The sequence below is a fragment of the Myotis davidii genome, unplaced genomic scaffold, assembly GCF_000327345.1.
Source record: "Myotis davidii unplaced genomic scaffold, ASM32734v1 scaffold238, whole genome shotgun sequence".
Taxonomy (NCBI): domain Eukaryota; kingdom Metazoa; phylum Chordata; class Mammalia; order Chiroptera; family Vespertilionidae; genus Myotis; species Myotis davidii.
Genome location: NW_006293779.1, coordinates 6,085,857 through 6,101,874, shown reverse-complemented (window position 1 = coordinate 6,101,874; position 16,018 = coordinate 6,085,857). Strand labels below are relative to the sequence as shown.

The following is a 16,018-nucleotide window of genomic DNA, read 5'->3' as shown; positions in this document are numbered from 1 at the left end:
AATTTCAATCGTTGTACTGTTGATATTTGGCTCTTTTGACTAATGAGTTTGCCGGCCACTTCTCTAGTCTGATGACTTTGCTTGTTTCCTAATCTTATATCAACAATTTCTAAACTTAAAAAGTTGAAACTGGGGAGGCACAGAGGAGGGACAGAACTTTTAATACATTCAGCTCTACCCTTCCAGAAAAGGTCCTTAGTGCTTAAGGAATATAGGCCTGGACTATACCTCTTTTCACTATTGACAGCAATTGCTTTAAAAATATGTATCACAATATTCGTAACAGGTCCTGGCTTTGTCTCACCTTTATTCCACTCATTCCCAAAATTTGAGGTCTGGGTTGTTGTTCAAGTGGTTGTGATCTTAAAAGCTAAAATCCTCACAATCCCAAATTTTCCCCAATTGCATGTGTCGTAACCATACCAGAGAACTCACATGATTCCTCCAATTATCTCAATTCTCTCCAGGAGTAGCATACACATTAACACAGAGATGAGGATAAATGAGACTTTTTCTGATACAGTTCTACATCAATACTTCTAAAGGAACTTAAAATTAATGAGTCAAGTATTCCAAAAAACAAACTCTTAGTGTCTAGATCCAAAGACAGCTCACCTAAAACTTAAACCTAAGAGGAAAACTATTAATGTCTATTTTGCTATGTAAAATCAGTCCAGAGTAAAAAAAGGCCTTGTATCAGTCCTTAAAAAGGAATCACCATGGTTTGTTTAAAATCTGCCTTACCATGTATAGCTAAATTTATTAATATTTTGGTACAAAAACCATTTGCCCTCTTCAAGACTCTGACAAGAAGCTACAGATAATTAGCAAGGATAGGTAATAATATGTATCCTTAAATGGAAAATTCATGTCAGGGAAGCTGTAGCACAAGACACTATTCCTTAAAGAAAATTTTTGGGTAAACTATGAAGCAGACATCAAGCAGCGAATGAGAGCAAAAGCTAGCACACTAAATTTAGTCTTTGCTAACAGAAATGAAAAGCATTCTTTTCCTAGTAAGGAGAGAGTTGTTAGAGTAATAAGTGTTCAAATTTTAGAAGAGAAGATTAATGGGGTAAATAAAATGAGAGTATCCGAAAACAGGCTATAGATGGCCAAGAGCTGAAAATAAACCCAGGTAAAAGCTAGAGCCGTAGTGTCCAATGTGGTAGCCACCAGCCATAAGTGGCTATTGAAATTTAAGTTAAAATAAAATTTAAAATTCAGTTCCTTGGTCACACTTGCCATATTTCAAGTGCTCAATAGACACATGTAGCTAGTGGCTATTTTGTTGCATTGGACAGCATAGAAACAGAACACTTCCATGACAGAAGGAAATTCTATTGGACAGTACTGATCTAAAGGGTAGGGGAAGGAGACTAACAGATTGAAGGTCTGAAAAAAAGAGGAACTACTAACAAGGCATTTATCCGACAGTACTTTATTAATGCATCAGGTGCATTTACCTTTCCTTTTCCACCTGTTCTTTTTCCCCTCCTTGTTGCTGCCATCACTGCTGCTGCTGCTGTTCTCCGAACTCTGGGAATCTGACTGGCCATCACTGCTTTCTTCTGAACCTTCCGAGAGCTCTTTCACCCCATCCGGCACATCTTTCTGAAAACATAAGCATCCAATTAGGATTAATCATTACCAATTCAGCAAACAGAAATTAAAGTAAGTCTTTGATACCCATTGTTGCAACTCAACTGGGTGGATTAATTTTTTTGTATTAAAGGATTCAACAGCAGAACCAATAATATTTTCTGAATCCCGGTCATCTCTTTTTTGGATCAAAGTAGCTAAAAGCTTCAATCTCTATCCAAAGGTAAAAATTTTACATGCCAATCATATGTAGGCACAACACAGAGACTTAAATTAGACAAGAACTTCGTGTGTGTGTGTGTCTATATAATAAAAATTTTATAAAGCATGTGTGCATGCATCATCCATGTAATATATAATACATATATATATTACATATATATACATATATGTATATTTGTGTATATATTAGTACCATTATGTATTATGAATTCAATCAAGAGTCTGGGTAGCAAAAGATAGTCCATTATTTGAATCTAATTGTTTCCCAAATATTGGTTAGTAACCATCAAGGCTCAAATACAAAAGAAATCTTTACTTTTTTTTAAATCACATGAATCTTTGGTTTCTACACTGGATTTTGGAATGTTAGTCAGAAAGGATACCTGTGTCAGCACAGTATGTGAGAGATAAAATAGGACAGTTGTAAGATCAACAACTAGGAACTTAAGACTTTCTGGGTTTGAATTCTGGCTTTATCTTCTCCTAACTGTGTATCCCTTCATCAAAATCTTAACCTCTCATGCTTCAGTTTCCCTGTCTATAAGATAGGAATAACAGTACCTTCCTGAAAAGATCACTCTGAAATTAAATGAGTTAATAAACGAAAAATTGTGCCTGGCATATGATAAGAACTCAGTAAATATCAGCTTTTATGAATTTATGTGGTACATAAAAATATACACATATAAATAACTAATGTTATTTCTAAGTTATAAAATTATATACAGATGGTTCTTTTTCCTCTCAATATATTTTTTATTTTCCCATATAATTTATTTTTCTAATCAGATAAAAATAATTCTGACATGTAACCCACCTACCTACAATTGACACTCGAAAACTCTGATCTAGTAAAGAACTGCTCTTTTCCACTTATGTTTATATCCTAGAGCCATTTCTCAGGTTGTACACTTCGTTAGAATACACACCCCGTATTTTTCTATTCTTTCCTTCAAAATGCAGGACAAATTTTACAGTTGACCTACAGGTTCAGCAAGTATTTTGAATTTTGAATACAAAATTTTGTATTTTGAATACAAATATAACTAACTTCTTTGCCTCTATCTCTTTCACTACTCTTGTATTTCAGGCCAATTATTTCTTTCAAACAACAATAACGTATTTTTTACACATTTTCCTGCTTTACCCTTAAACATACCCTACCTAATTATCTTCCTAAATATGGATTTGATCATGCTATTGTCCTGAAAAAAACTCTGCCATCTTCTTAACACACATACTCACCTCTTCCCCACCCCCTCAGGTTTTCAAGAGCCTCCAAAGTCTGATCATTACCTACCATTTACCCGACCCCTGACTCCTATCACTAGTCCACACACAGATTATGGCCTCACCACTCCAATTCACTCTACTTTCAAATCCACTCTGAATCCTTCTAGCTGTGCCTTTGCTTACGCTATTCCCTTGTCCTGGAAGGCCCTCTTTACATTACTTATCTGCCAAAGTTCAACTCAAATCTTATAAGTTTAAAAAACTAAACAAACCAACACACAAAAACTTTCTAGATTCCTTTATTCAAAATTAATCTTTCTCTATATCATCACAATACTTTATAGTACAGTATACTTTATGTCACAGTTAAATTTTGTCAATGTACAATTATTTCAATAACTATGTGAACATCAAGAGCTCAGAGATCACCGTTTATCCTTCTTTATTGCCTCTACAATGTCCAGCATGGAGTACGTTATTAACAATACGGAAAGTCTAGAACGCTAAAACCTGAAAAAAATGCAAACAACTCCATATGGTACTATAGCCCTGTAAGCCCAGGAAGTTAACAAAGTGTATAAAAAGGAGGTATTATAGATAAATTAGATCTTTTTAATGTTAATGGGCGAAGTACAACCACTGAGCATACTATGATTATAGCATAAAGTTTAAGAGGTAAGAGATATACACACATGAGCCAAGCCAAACTAACTAAATAATTAGGCCAAATCAAAACTAACTGAAGTCTCCTGCTTTAGTTCCTGAGACTCTTTCCTCTCCAGACTTACAGCCTGCAGAGTGGAGTCATTTACAAAGAGCAAAGTGCCTGCCAGAGCGCGAAGCCAAAATAAAGTGGAGAGACCTGATAACATCCCTGTTAGCTATTGTTACCAATCCCTGGTATCATTTGAGCTCCTGAATCAAGGTTGAGTTCCCCTAGAATTTTCAGTTATCTAAACTAATAAATTCTGTTTTACTCAAACTATTCTGTTTTACTCAAGCTCATTCAGAAAAGGACACTGACAGGTCAAGGTCCCTTCTCAAGCGTAAGAATTAAAAATTACTAAGCCCGCTATTGTAAAAAGAACATGGGCTTGGAAATTCAGTCAGATCTTGGTTCTGATTCTGATGGTATCTGGCCAACAAGAAAATCCCATCTTTTGAACTTTGGCTTTCTCCATTATAATAATAACCATAAATCTAAATTGTAATGGAGAATTAAATGAGACGGTACTACAAAGCATCAAGGCTGTATCACTCATTATTCAAATGTGAGGCCCTTGAAAAAGCTTCCGAAAGACATTTTCATTTCATCCTTCCAAGATAATATTATCATAAACAATAAAAAATAAATTGATTTCTCTTCTCTGATCTATCTAGATGGTCAAAGAAAATATTTTGAATACAGGGCCAAAAATATTACCTCTTCAAAAACAGAATTCTGTCTCTATGACGCAAATATTTATATGTAGTCACTTCATGATTTACTTTTTAAATGACTCCAAAAATATTTACCTTCAAAGTATATACTCCCATTCTGCCTGGAACCTTATAGAAGATGCCCTCTTCACCTCGGGAGTTTGTGTGCAGCATTGCGTTCAGGCATGCAAGAGGGGAAGTCCCACTGCAAAAAACACACAATGATTAGTGTCTATCTCTGAATATCCAATGTAGCACAGACTTAAGATAAAATTAACTGATCAACACAAATTTAACATTAACACATTTTATAAACCTATAAAAAGTCCATCAATCTACTGAGAGGCTAGAACAGAGAAAATGGATGTAGAGGCTCATTCTCATATTATCTAAACAAAAAATAATTCCTTAAGTTTCTTAATCCTCATCAGTATCTAACATTTAAGCCAAGAAAAACTCATCTCATGAAAGTATCACAAATAATGTGTAAAGATTCTATTTCACTTAAAGTTTTGCCAATTATAACTCACTAAAGCTGAATTCTTTCTAAAAGACACTATTTCATTTAGCACAAACTTTACCATAACTGTCCAAAAGTAAAATAGAGGGGAAAAGAACACACACAGATTCAAATGAAAAATATTAATCTCCTTGCCAACTGCTGGACCAGACTAAATCTGAGTTGTGAAACAAACACATTTCCATGGTCTCCTGTATTTTTCCCCAATATAATTGACACATAGTTTCAGCTGTACAACATGATTCCATACATGTATATATTGTGCTGATCTCTTGCATTTGGACCTATTATGAGATCACTTAAAAGTAGGCTTTGGAATATTTCTCTTATTTTTTTATAGGTATGTCTGAGAAATGTTTATTTCTTTTTTTCTTCCTGAAATTTATTTTTATTTATTTTTCCATCACCATTTATCCCCTCTATGCTCCCTTCCATCTCTATCTATACCCCCGCCCTTTGCAATCACCACTTGTGTCCATGTCCATGAGTTCTCTTTTTCTTTCTATTTTGCTGTCCCTCCACCACCACCAGAGTTGTCTGCTTGCTCTCTATGAGTCTGTTTCTATTTTGCTGGGTAGTTCAGTGTGTTAATTAAATTCTACATATGAGTGAAATCATATGGTACTTGTCTTTCTCTGACTGGCTTATTTCACTTAGCATGATGTTCTCCGGGTCCATCCATGCTGTCAAAAGGGTAAATTTTTTTTTCTTTTTTCAACATAGTATTCCATTGTGTAAATGTACCCAGCTTTGTCATCCACTATCTATTAATGGATACTTGGGCTGTTTCCAAATCTTGGGTATTGTAAATAACTCTTCAATGTTGGGGTTTCTTTGGATAAATTCCACCAAGTGGCATTGCTGGGTCTTAAGGCAGTTCCTTTATTTATTTATTTAAATATATTTTTGTTGACTTCAGAGAAGGAAGAGGGAGAGATAGAAATATCAATGATGAGGGAGAATAATTGATTGGCTACCTCCTACACCTCCCTCCCCAAGCCCCCCCCCCCACACACACACACGCTGGGGATGGAGCTGGCAATCTGCGCATGTGTCCTCACTGGGAATTGAACTGTAACCTCCTGTGGTTCATAGGTTGCCGCTCAACCACTGAGCCACACCTGACCGGGCCCATTTTTAATTTTTTAAGGTAACTCCATACTGTTTTCCACAGTGGCTGCACCAATCTGCATTCCCACCAACAGTGCACAAGGATTCCCTTTTCTCCACATCCTCACCAACACCTGTTGTATGTTGACTTATTGATGATTGCCATTCTGACAGGTGTGAGGTGATAGCTGATTGTGGTTTAATTTGCATTTCTCTGATGATTACTGACGTTGAGCATCTTTTCATACGTCTATTGGCCATCAGGATGTCCTCTTTGGAGAACTATCTACTCAGGTCTTTTGCCCATTTTTTAATTGAGTTGTTGATTGTTGTTTTTGGTGTTGAGTTTTATAAGTTCTTTATAAATTTTGGATATTAACCCCTTCTCAGATGTATCATTGGTGAATATGTTCTCCCATTCAGTGAGTTGTCTTTTCATTTTGTTAATGGTTTCCTTTGCTGTGCTAAAAACTCTTTAGTTTGATGTAGTCCCACTTGTTTATTTTTTCTTTTTTTAATCCTCACCCCAAGATATTTTTCCATTGATTTTTTTAGAGAGAGTGGGAGAGAGAGGGAAAAACAGAGAAATACTGATGTGAGAGAAACACATTAATTGGTTGCCTCCTGCATGAGCCCCGACTAGGGCTGGGAAGGAGCCTGCAACCAGGGCACATGCCCCTTGACAAAAATCAAACCCGAGGCCCTTAGGTCTACAGGCTGATGCTCTATTCACTGAACCAAACAGGCGAGGGTCCATGTGTTTATTTTTTCTTTTGTTTCCCTTGCCTCAAGAAATATATCAGAAAAAATATTGCTACAAGAAATGTCCCAGATTTTACTATGTTTTCTTTTAGGATTTTTTATGATTTTGAGCCTAACATTTAAGTCTTTAATCCATTTTGAGTTTATTCTTGTGTACAGTATAAGAAGAAAAAACTTAAAGACATCCAAGTTGGAAAGGAGGAAATAGAACTGTCATCATTTGCAGATAACATGGTACTATACATAGAAAACCTGAAAGACTGCACCAAGAAACTTCTAGATTTAATAAATGAACTCAGAAAAGTAGCAGGGTGCAAAATTAACATCCAGAAATTGATGGCATTTTTATACACTAATAATGAACTCTCAGAAATAGAAACTAAAAACAAACAAACAAAAATCCCATTTACCATTGCAACAACAAAAAGATACCTAGGAATAAACTTAACCAAGGAGGTAAAAGACCCGTTCTTAGAAAACTACAGGATCGGACATTAAAAAAGAAATAGAAGATCCACCTGACAGCCCCCTTCAAACACTTTAAGACTCTTCATAAAACCCTGAAGTCTACTACTTTTCAAAATTTGGGTCTCTCATCACTGGCATTCCTTCCTGCAACCAATCTAAAGAAATTAATATAATGAACTTTTATAGTCCACCCTCATAATTCACCAGTGTCTTCTAATATTTATAACCCCCATTTCAAGCCTTTGATAAAGAACTTCATTGGTCTAACTTATTTAATCCTAGAGATATTTTCTCCTGCAATAGATTAACCTGCCTAATCTCTACTTTAATCCCAATCTCTTGTTCATTTTTTCTGTACTCCCTCCAATATAACAGCCTTGTCAAAACTAGGCCTTCATTAGCTTCCCTATCTCTGACTGAACTGCTATACACTCTATATCCTTCAAAGCTCAATACCTTGAATTTCAATAGGGTTAAAGACTCAGACTTTCAAGATTAAAAGAAAAGTGGAGTCATCTAGTTCCCCTTACAGATGCTTGAATGCATTCTTTCAGGTCAACTTTATTTTTTTTTAAATATATTTTATTGATTTTTTACAGAGAGGAAGGGAGAGAGATAGAGAGTTAGAAACATCGATGAGAGAGAAACATCGATCTGCTGCCTCCTGCACATCTCCTACTGGGGATGTGCCCGCAACCCAGGTACATGCCCTTGACCGGAATTGAACCTGGGACCTTTCAGTCCACAAGCCGACGCTCTATCCACTAAGCCAAACCGGTTTTGGCTCAGGTCAACTTTAAATGTAAAAAGATAATAAACTTATAAGTCTCTTTTACTCACTTGATACACTTACACATATACCTATACACACCCACCCCTGTTATCATTATCCACATACAAACTAAAAATTCAACACAGATAGCTTTAAAAGCTAGAACTGATTTTTATGGCACGCTTACCTGACAGCACACAGAACAAAACTGAACTCAATACACCTTTATGTTGAAAAACAGTGAGTTTAAGGATCACTAAATTAATAAATAGACTTAATAGGTTTTTGATTCACTAGAAATCTTTGTATTATTATAAACTCTTTCATTAAAACCTTTTCCTAGCTTTTCATTGATCTTATCACCTGCAATTCTTCTAAGAAGTCCATTTGGTTAACAACTAATCTACTTTAAAAAAAAAAAAACTGCCCTAACCGGTTTGGCTCAGTGGATAGAGCATCGGCCTGTGGACTCAAGGGTCCCGGGTTCGATTCCGGTCAAGGCCATGTACCTTGGTTGTGGGCACATCCTCAGTGGGGAGTGTGCAGGAGGCAGCTGATTGATGTTTCTAACTCTCTATCCCTCTCCCTTCCTCTCTGTAAAAAATCAATAAAACATATTTAAAAAAATAAAAATAAAAAAGTAATAGATTTTAAATTCAAAAAGTAGCATCTGACTCACCCACACTTTAAAGAATTAGTTTCTTCAAACTGTTTTCGTCCATAAACACACCATGAAACAAATGATAGTGAAACCATTGGAGAGAGAGAAAAGGGTACGAAGGGAAATTTTCAACAGGCATTTTTGGAAAAGCCCAATTGGGACCCCACAATGAGAGGTCTGTACTAATAGACCAGTGAAACACAACAAATAAGAGAGCAATCTAGAAATAGCCTGGAGAGGGAAGTCATAAAAAGAAACCGAAAAAAAGTTCTTTGGAAAATTGCTTGTATACTCTCTCTGTCCTCTTAATACTTCACTGTAAATCTTCACTCATTCTCCCATCGTCTTTTTTTCCACTGTTATTTTTAAAAAAGCATAGTTTGCCTACTACCAGTTAAGATGTGAGCAAAACGCCGAAACCGGTTTGGCTCAGTGGATAGAGCGTCGGCCTGCGGACTGAAAGGTCCCAGGTTCGATTCCGGTCAAGGGCATGTACCTGGGTTGCGCGCACTTCCCCAGTGGGGGATGAGCAGGAGGCAGCTGATCGATGTTTCTCTCTCATCGATGTTTCTAACTCTCTATCTCTATCTCTCTCCTTTCCTCTCTGTAAAAAATCAATAAAATATATTTAAAAAAAAAAAAAAGATGTGAGCAAAACTCTTTGGAAGAAAAAGAGTCCAGTGATTATGTTTTATTTTAAAGTAAATATATGGAACAATAAGGTTCAATTTTTAGATAATCACAAACTCTAGTTTTAGAGAGTTTAGAGAACACCATAACTTTTCACCTGAAGTGAAATACAAAGCAGTTCAAGAACCTTACCCAATGTCCTGATCCTACTCAAAAGTGAGGCAACAGAAGCAGCACTTATGTTTCTGAGTCAGACAGATGAGGGTTCAAGTTTTATCTCTAATTGGTTATGCAATTCCTCACTGCTTCAACATCTTTATCTATGAAATAAAGACTTCAGATGGTTTCTTTAGGTTAAATAGATCATATGCATAAAGTACCTGAATCCTGCCTCAGTCCATAACCATTTCCATGATTAGTTCACTAAGAGCATCTTACATTACAATCTTTATAAGAATCTTATAAGCATAAGACATAAAAAGAAAAAAATAGACTTTAAGAGAAATATAATGCTCTAAAAGGTCACCTTGTAACTACTGCATATAAAGAAATATTAACTGCCTGTATTCCAACTGATCAAAATGCTAACATTTCTTAACTGGATGGGTCAAGTTCCTAAAAACCACATGTCTCTGAACTAAAGAGGTGTAGATGGTTGTATATGAGGACATACTATTTGGGCTAAAAGAAGTATTGGTGTGAAAAACAAAAATAAAATATGTGTCAATATAAGCTATGTACATAGTTCTGAAACAAAGAGCTGGAGAGAGAATAAAATTTAACAGATTTAAATACATCAAAAATTAAGACTTTGTTGAGATCTTATATCGTTGCCCTATTTGGTATTTCTTGTTCATTTAGCAATAGTTTATACATCTAACAGCAAAGCTATTTATTCCAATTATATTCTATGTCAGTCTTGACATAGCCACTTACGTCAATATTCAGAGCTTTTAAGGAGTCAATTGATCCTTTAGTTTTACCAATTTCTGGCATTTTCCAACTCAGAAGTAACTGAAGAGTTACAGTAAAGCTTATATAATTAAATGGCTTTGACTGAGGGAATTATCTTACCTCAAGCAGCAAAAATAAAGACTAAAATAGGAGAAGCAAGGTAACACCAGCAAGTGGGATCTGATCACAAGAAGCAGCCCAGCCCAGCCCAGGAAGCCTCCTTGTCCTTGTGGACCTGGGACCACCAGCCCCCAAAATGCTAAGCAACCCCGTGCACAGCAGGGGTCCTGTCACAAGCACCTGACTCAGGAAGCCTCTCTGTTCCCATAGCTGGAGACTCCCTTTTTCCCACATCTAGGGGCATAAGGCAGCCAACTCCGCCCCCCTCAGAAAGCAACTGCAAAGATCATTGGGAGCCTCTGTGTCACCAGATAAAACAAGACCACAGTCTACCTTAAGAGTCCAGGACTGACAAGGGAAACCTGAGCAGTGTGAATGCCTGCTTAAATAGAAGATTTATACTTAATAGGACCCAACATCTCATAACACAATAGCTAAAATATCCAAGATTCAATAAAAATAATGGTCACCCATCATACTAAGAACCAGGAAAAATCACAGCCTAAATGAGAAAAGACAATCAACTGATGCCAACAGTGAGACAGGTGTTGAGATTATAAGACAAAAATTTTAAAACAGCTGTCATAAAAATGTTTCCATAAACACTTATACATTCTCTTGAAACAAAAAAACAGCAAATATAAGCAAAGAAACAGAAGCTATAAACAAATAGAATTATGGAACTGAAAAGTATAAGAAATGTAAAAACTTGCTAGATGAAAAAAAAACACACAAAACTGGCTAGGTGGGCTCAAAGTAGAATGGAGATAACAAAATAGAATCAATGACCTTGAGGACAGATCCATAAAATTTACCAGTGAGAACAACTGAGAGAAAGCAACACTGAAAAAAATGAACAGGCCCTAACTGGTTTGGCTCAGTGGATAGAGCATCGGCCTATGGGCTCAAGGGTCCCAGGTTCGATTCCCGTCAAGGGCATGTACCTTGGTTGCGGGCACATCCCCAGTGGGGAGTGTGCAGGAGGCAGCTAATCGATGTTTCTCTCTCATCGATGTTTCTAACTCTCTATCCCTCTCCCTTCTTCTCTGTGAAAAATCAATAAAATATATATTTAAAAAAAAAAATGAACAGAAACTCAGGGAGTTGTTGGATAATAATAGATGATTCAAAGTTTATATCATCAGAGTCCGAGAAGGAAAGGAGAAAAAAGATTTAAAGAATTAATGGCTGAAAACTTCTTTTATTTGGTGAAAAAGAAACCTACATATTCAAGAAACTCAGGGAATCTAAATAGGATAAACTCAATAAAGCCCACACACCAAGACACATCATAATTACATTTCTAAACACTAAGTAAAATTTTTTTTAAATCTTAAAAGTAGAAAGAAAACGCATTGCCAAAGGGGAAACACTAATTCAAATGACGGCAAATTTCTCATCTGAAACCACAGAGACCATAAGGAAGTGGCATAACATTATATAACAAACAAAAGCAAATGTTATCTCACACATTTCCAATATCATAAGTATTTTCATTAATCTGCAGGATACTAGGTATTCCAATGCTAGTAAGTCAAATGATAATTTTAATAAAATTAAATATAAATTGAGTTGTTAAAATTATGACAAATAATGCCTGCAAACTGCAAGAACAAAAAAGTACATATAATAAAACATTTACATAGTAATATCACTCTAAATTTCTAGACTAATTATATCAATTTATAAAGTAAAAATCATGCATCCAAAGGTAAGTTCAATTAAACTTGTAAAAGAGTGCTTTATAGTTGTATAATAATTCTTTAGAATAAAATAATACTTCTTACCTTCTGGAGTTGGAATGCACCCCAAGAAAATGAAAGGAGGGAAAAAAAGAGCTTTTAATTTCTCTTTATAAAGCAACAATAAAGCCAAAATGTAAACTCTCCCTTCCCCTCCCAGCATTGTCCACAATTTTTCAAATTAGCACCCTCCCCCAGCTCTGCTACACAAAACATTAATTTCTTCTTCAGAATTTACCTTAGGCCAAAATATCACTGTATCTAACAATATACAATTAATTTCAGCTATACAGCCCACACCACTTCAGATAACAGTTGCAGTACTTTATTTGTGTGGCAGAATAAAACTATTACAATAATTTACATTTAAATGTGGGTACAATGAATATTCCCCATTCTTTAATATTCTTCCCATGCATTTCAATTTCCAAGGAGCCATCATAAAGCCATCAGCTATGGACCCTAAGGTTTAGTAGCTTCCTTTTGATGCATAATGGAACTCATTGTGAAGCTCGAGAACAATGAATAGGAATATTTTCTGCCAATATCCAAGCATTTTGGTTTTTTTGATGTTGCTTAGTAGTCCTTTCAACATCCTTACAAGGTTTGTGGGCTTGAAAGCAGATTGCAACTAGCAGATAAAGAAAATGCAAGCTAACCTCAAAGGTATCTAAGTCAACCTTACATAAATATGGTACCAATTTCATAATGTTCTTCATTCTTAAACTGAGCTCTTTCTAATGAAATCACCTCAAGACAATTTAGCTTGGCAAATAGTCAAATTATCTGCTTTGGGGAAATAATAATTTCCCCCAAAGCAGATCGTTTGAGTATGTTGACTTTATTGTCCTTGCTGTATAACTTTACATAAGAAGAGATGGGGGAAAGTTAGGTGATGGGATTAGTTATTGGTGTAAGTTGGACTAATGCATACTTAAATACCATGTGAGAGAGATTATTTTGTTCACAAGTAAATGTATTAATAGTAATACAATGTGCAATGGGGACTCCTCCAAAAAAGTAAATTTCAATCTGGCAAATGTTTATTGAGTATGATCTTTGCTAGATGGTTCCCAGAGTTCCTTACAATTCCAACTTGTTTGGGATACAAGACTGAAACACATAAGAATTCCTTGTTAGGTAACAATTTTGAGCTCTGCATGACAACAATATAAAGATCTATTTAAAAGCTGATAAGGTGTCCAGCCACATGGCTCAGTGGTTGAGTGAAACAGGAGGTCACAGTTCGATTCCTGGTCAGGGCACATGACCAGGTTGTGGGCTCGATCCCCAGAGTGGAGCGTGCAGGAGGCAGCCGATGAGTGATTCTCTCTCTTCTGTCTCTCTCTCCCTCTCCCTTCTTCCCTGGTATCAATAAAAATATATTTTAAAAAATAACAAAAATAAAAGCTGTTAGGGTAAGTTCTTAAATGTACTGCCTGTTTCAGAAGCTAAGTTGTTAGTAAAATGGCTGTAGTTTAAATTTCAAATTATTCCAGAAAGTAATTTACAATTAGAAAGCAACTAACCTAATACTGTTATATGTCAACATATAATACAGAATTGGCTTGAAAAATAATAGAGCACATATGCTAATCACAATGGTAGAGAGAACTATGGATATAGAGGCGGTATGATATACTGAAAAGAGCAAAACCAGAAGCAGTAAGCCTCCGTTTCTAGTTTCACTGACCTAGCTGTACGACCCTAGCCAGGTCTCAATCTCCATGGGCCTTAATTCTTCAATAATAAAATGAGACGTAACCATAATATCCCAATTACCTTTTCCAGCTATAAAATTCCATGACTAAATTATGTGGTTTGAAAAAGGGGTTGCAGGAGGAAAGGAAGAGGAATGTAACAGAGATTACCCACTTGGGGGATAGTGTTAATCAGGGGCATCACACTGTACTGTAACTAAACTTCATTTACAAGGAATGCATGGCCAAGTCATCTGCTTATTCCCAAATCTGTCAGTACTACTATATTAATAGCACTTATTTCTTCCTTTCCAGGTCTTTATCCATAAAGAACCAATGCTTTTAAATAGTTCTCAACTTCTTTCAGAGATAACAAGTGATGATCACCTAATTTAAAAGCTAAGCCGTTAGCCCTGGCCAGTGTTCCAGTGGTTAGAGCACCACAGTTCGATTCCCAGTCAAGGGCATGTACCTGGGTTGCAGGTTGATCCCCAGTCCTTGTAGGGGCGCGTGCAGGAGGCAGCCAATTGATGTTTTTCTCTCACTCCCTCTCTTTCTCTGCCCCTTCTTTCCTCTTTGCCTCCCACTCTCTCTAAAGATCAATGAGAAAAAAATTTTCTTTGGGTGAGGATTAACAAAAAAATTAAAATAAAGTAAAAGCTAGGCAGTTGGCTACACTCATTAACTACATTTTAACTTACTGTTCCTCACCAATCTTATGGTGTAAAATATTCAAATTCATGACTCACCAAAATTACTAATTATTATGTGTCATGAACCCGGGGACCACTCATGAATGTTCTAATTCAGAAAATACTCAATCTGCGGATGACGAATTCATGAACACTAGAATCTTCCTAATTTCATTTTCCTCTTCTACTCATGAAAGATAAGAAACACTAATAAGAGAACAGGATCTCGGGAAATGAATACTCTTCTTTCGCTTCTTTCCTCAAAACTCTCTGTTAGCTGTTAATAATAAGGATCAAGATTATATAGCTAATAGGATGAGCAAAGCAAGTTAAGACTCCAGTGGGAGAAGCATTAAAAGCAATGGCTGCTTTAGAAGGAAGACCTGCAGGCTTACACACTTAATGCTGTAAAAACACATTTATAAACATTAATGGCAGCCACAGCTAATGGAGGGAAGAAACCTGCTGTACAACAGTCTAAGAGGAGAAGTAGTAATGAGCTGTTGAGACCAGTAAATGGTGAGCAGGAACAGTCCCAAAGTATACATAAGCACTTTGATCTATGTACTATTCTATGTATATGTTTAATCAATATTATGTATGCTTAATGTCTATATTTAGTTCCTCTTTTCTGATAACAATCCAGAATATCCAAATTGCACACAAATAGTCTCTTGAGTTCTTAACTGTTAGATACATACTGGAATGTTCGAAGGACTATTTATAATTTATACTGGACAATGCACACTTTTTAGTCTGGAATTTTCCAAAAGTAAACCTTTATATTTAAAAAACTGTTTTCAGTACCTGACTTATAAACTTAGGCTGTAACATAAGTCAAAGTATCTTATCACAAAAGAAAAAGGATATTTAAATTCTGTAACACACCAGGAACTATTTACTCATCAACATCCGAAACAAATTAAGCAAGATTCTTCAAAATGGGAAAGCAGACAAAAAACTACAAAGGGAGCCCTGACTGGTCTGGCTCAGTGGATGGGTCGTCGGCCTGCGGACTGAAAGGTCCCAGGTTCGATTCCAGTCAAGGGCATGTACCTTGGTTGCGGTCACATCCCCAGTAGGAGGTGTGCAGGAGGCAGCTGATTGATGCTTCTCTCTCATCGATGTTTCTAACTCTATCCCTCTCCCTTCCTCTCTGTAAAAAATCAATACAATATATTAATATATAAAAAACCAAACAGTCCCCCATAGAACAAGTGTTCTTCACTGGGGGCCACTTTGATCCCCTTCGTCAGGGACATGTAGCAGTGTCTGCAGGCATTTTTGCTTGTCACCGTGGGAGGGCGTTTCTACTGGCATCTAGATGCTGCTAAACATCCTACAAAGCACGGGACAGTCCTCGGGCAAATGAGAACTACAGGGTGGGGAATGTCAGAGTAGCAACCCTGAT

At 36.3% G+C, this 16,018-nt stretch overlaps 1 protein-coding gene across 5 annotated transcripts in view; it reads right to left on the bottom strand.

The window, feature by feature from the left end:
• The window catches only part of ASXL2 (additional sex combs like 2, transcriptional regulator), an 83,652-nt gene that overhangs the window by 36,930 nt on the left and 30,704 nt on the right, over positions 1-16,018 (bottom strand). For 2 of the 5 annotated variants that reach the window (XM_006767502.2, XM_006767504.2), the window contains 2 exons: positions 4,573-4,681; positions 1,467-1,614 (listed from right to left, as the gene is read on the bottom strand). In XM_006767502.2, the coding sequence (XP_006767565.1) occupies positions 1,467-1,614; positions 4,573-4,681 (257 nt within the window). Of the gene's footprint in view, positions 1-1,466; positions 1,615-4,572; positions 4,682-9,591; positions 9,726-12,260; positions 12,264-16,018 lie in introns of those variants that run through there. The other 3 variants (XM_015566378.1, XM_015566379.1, XM_015566380.1) reach the window with 3 other exon arrangements.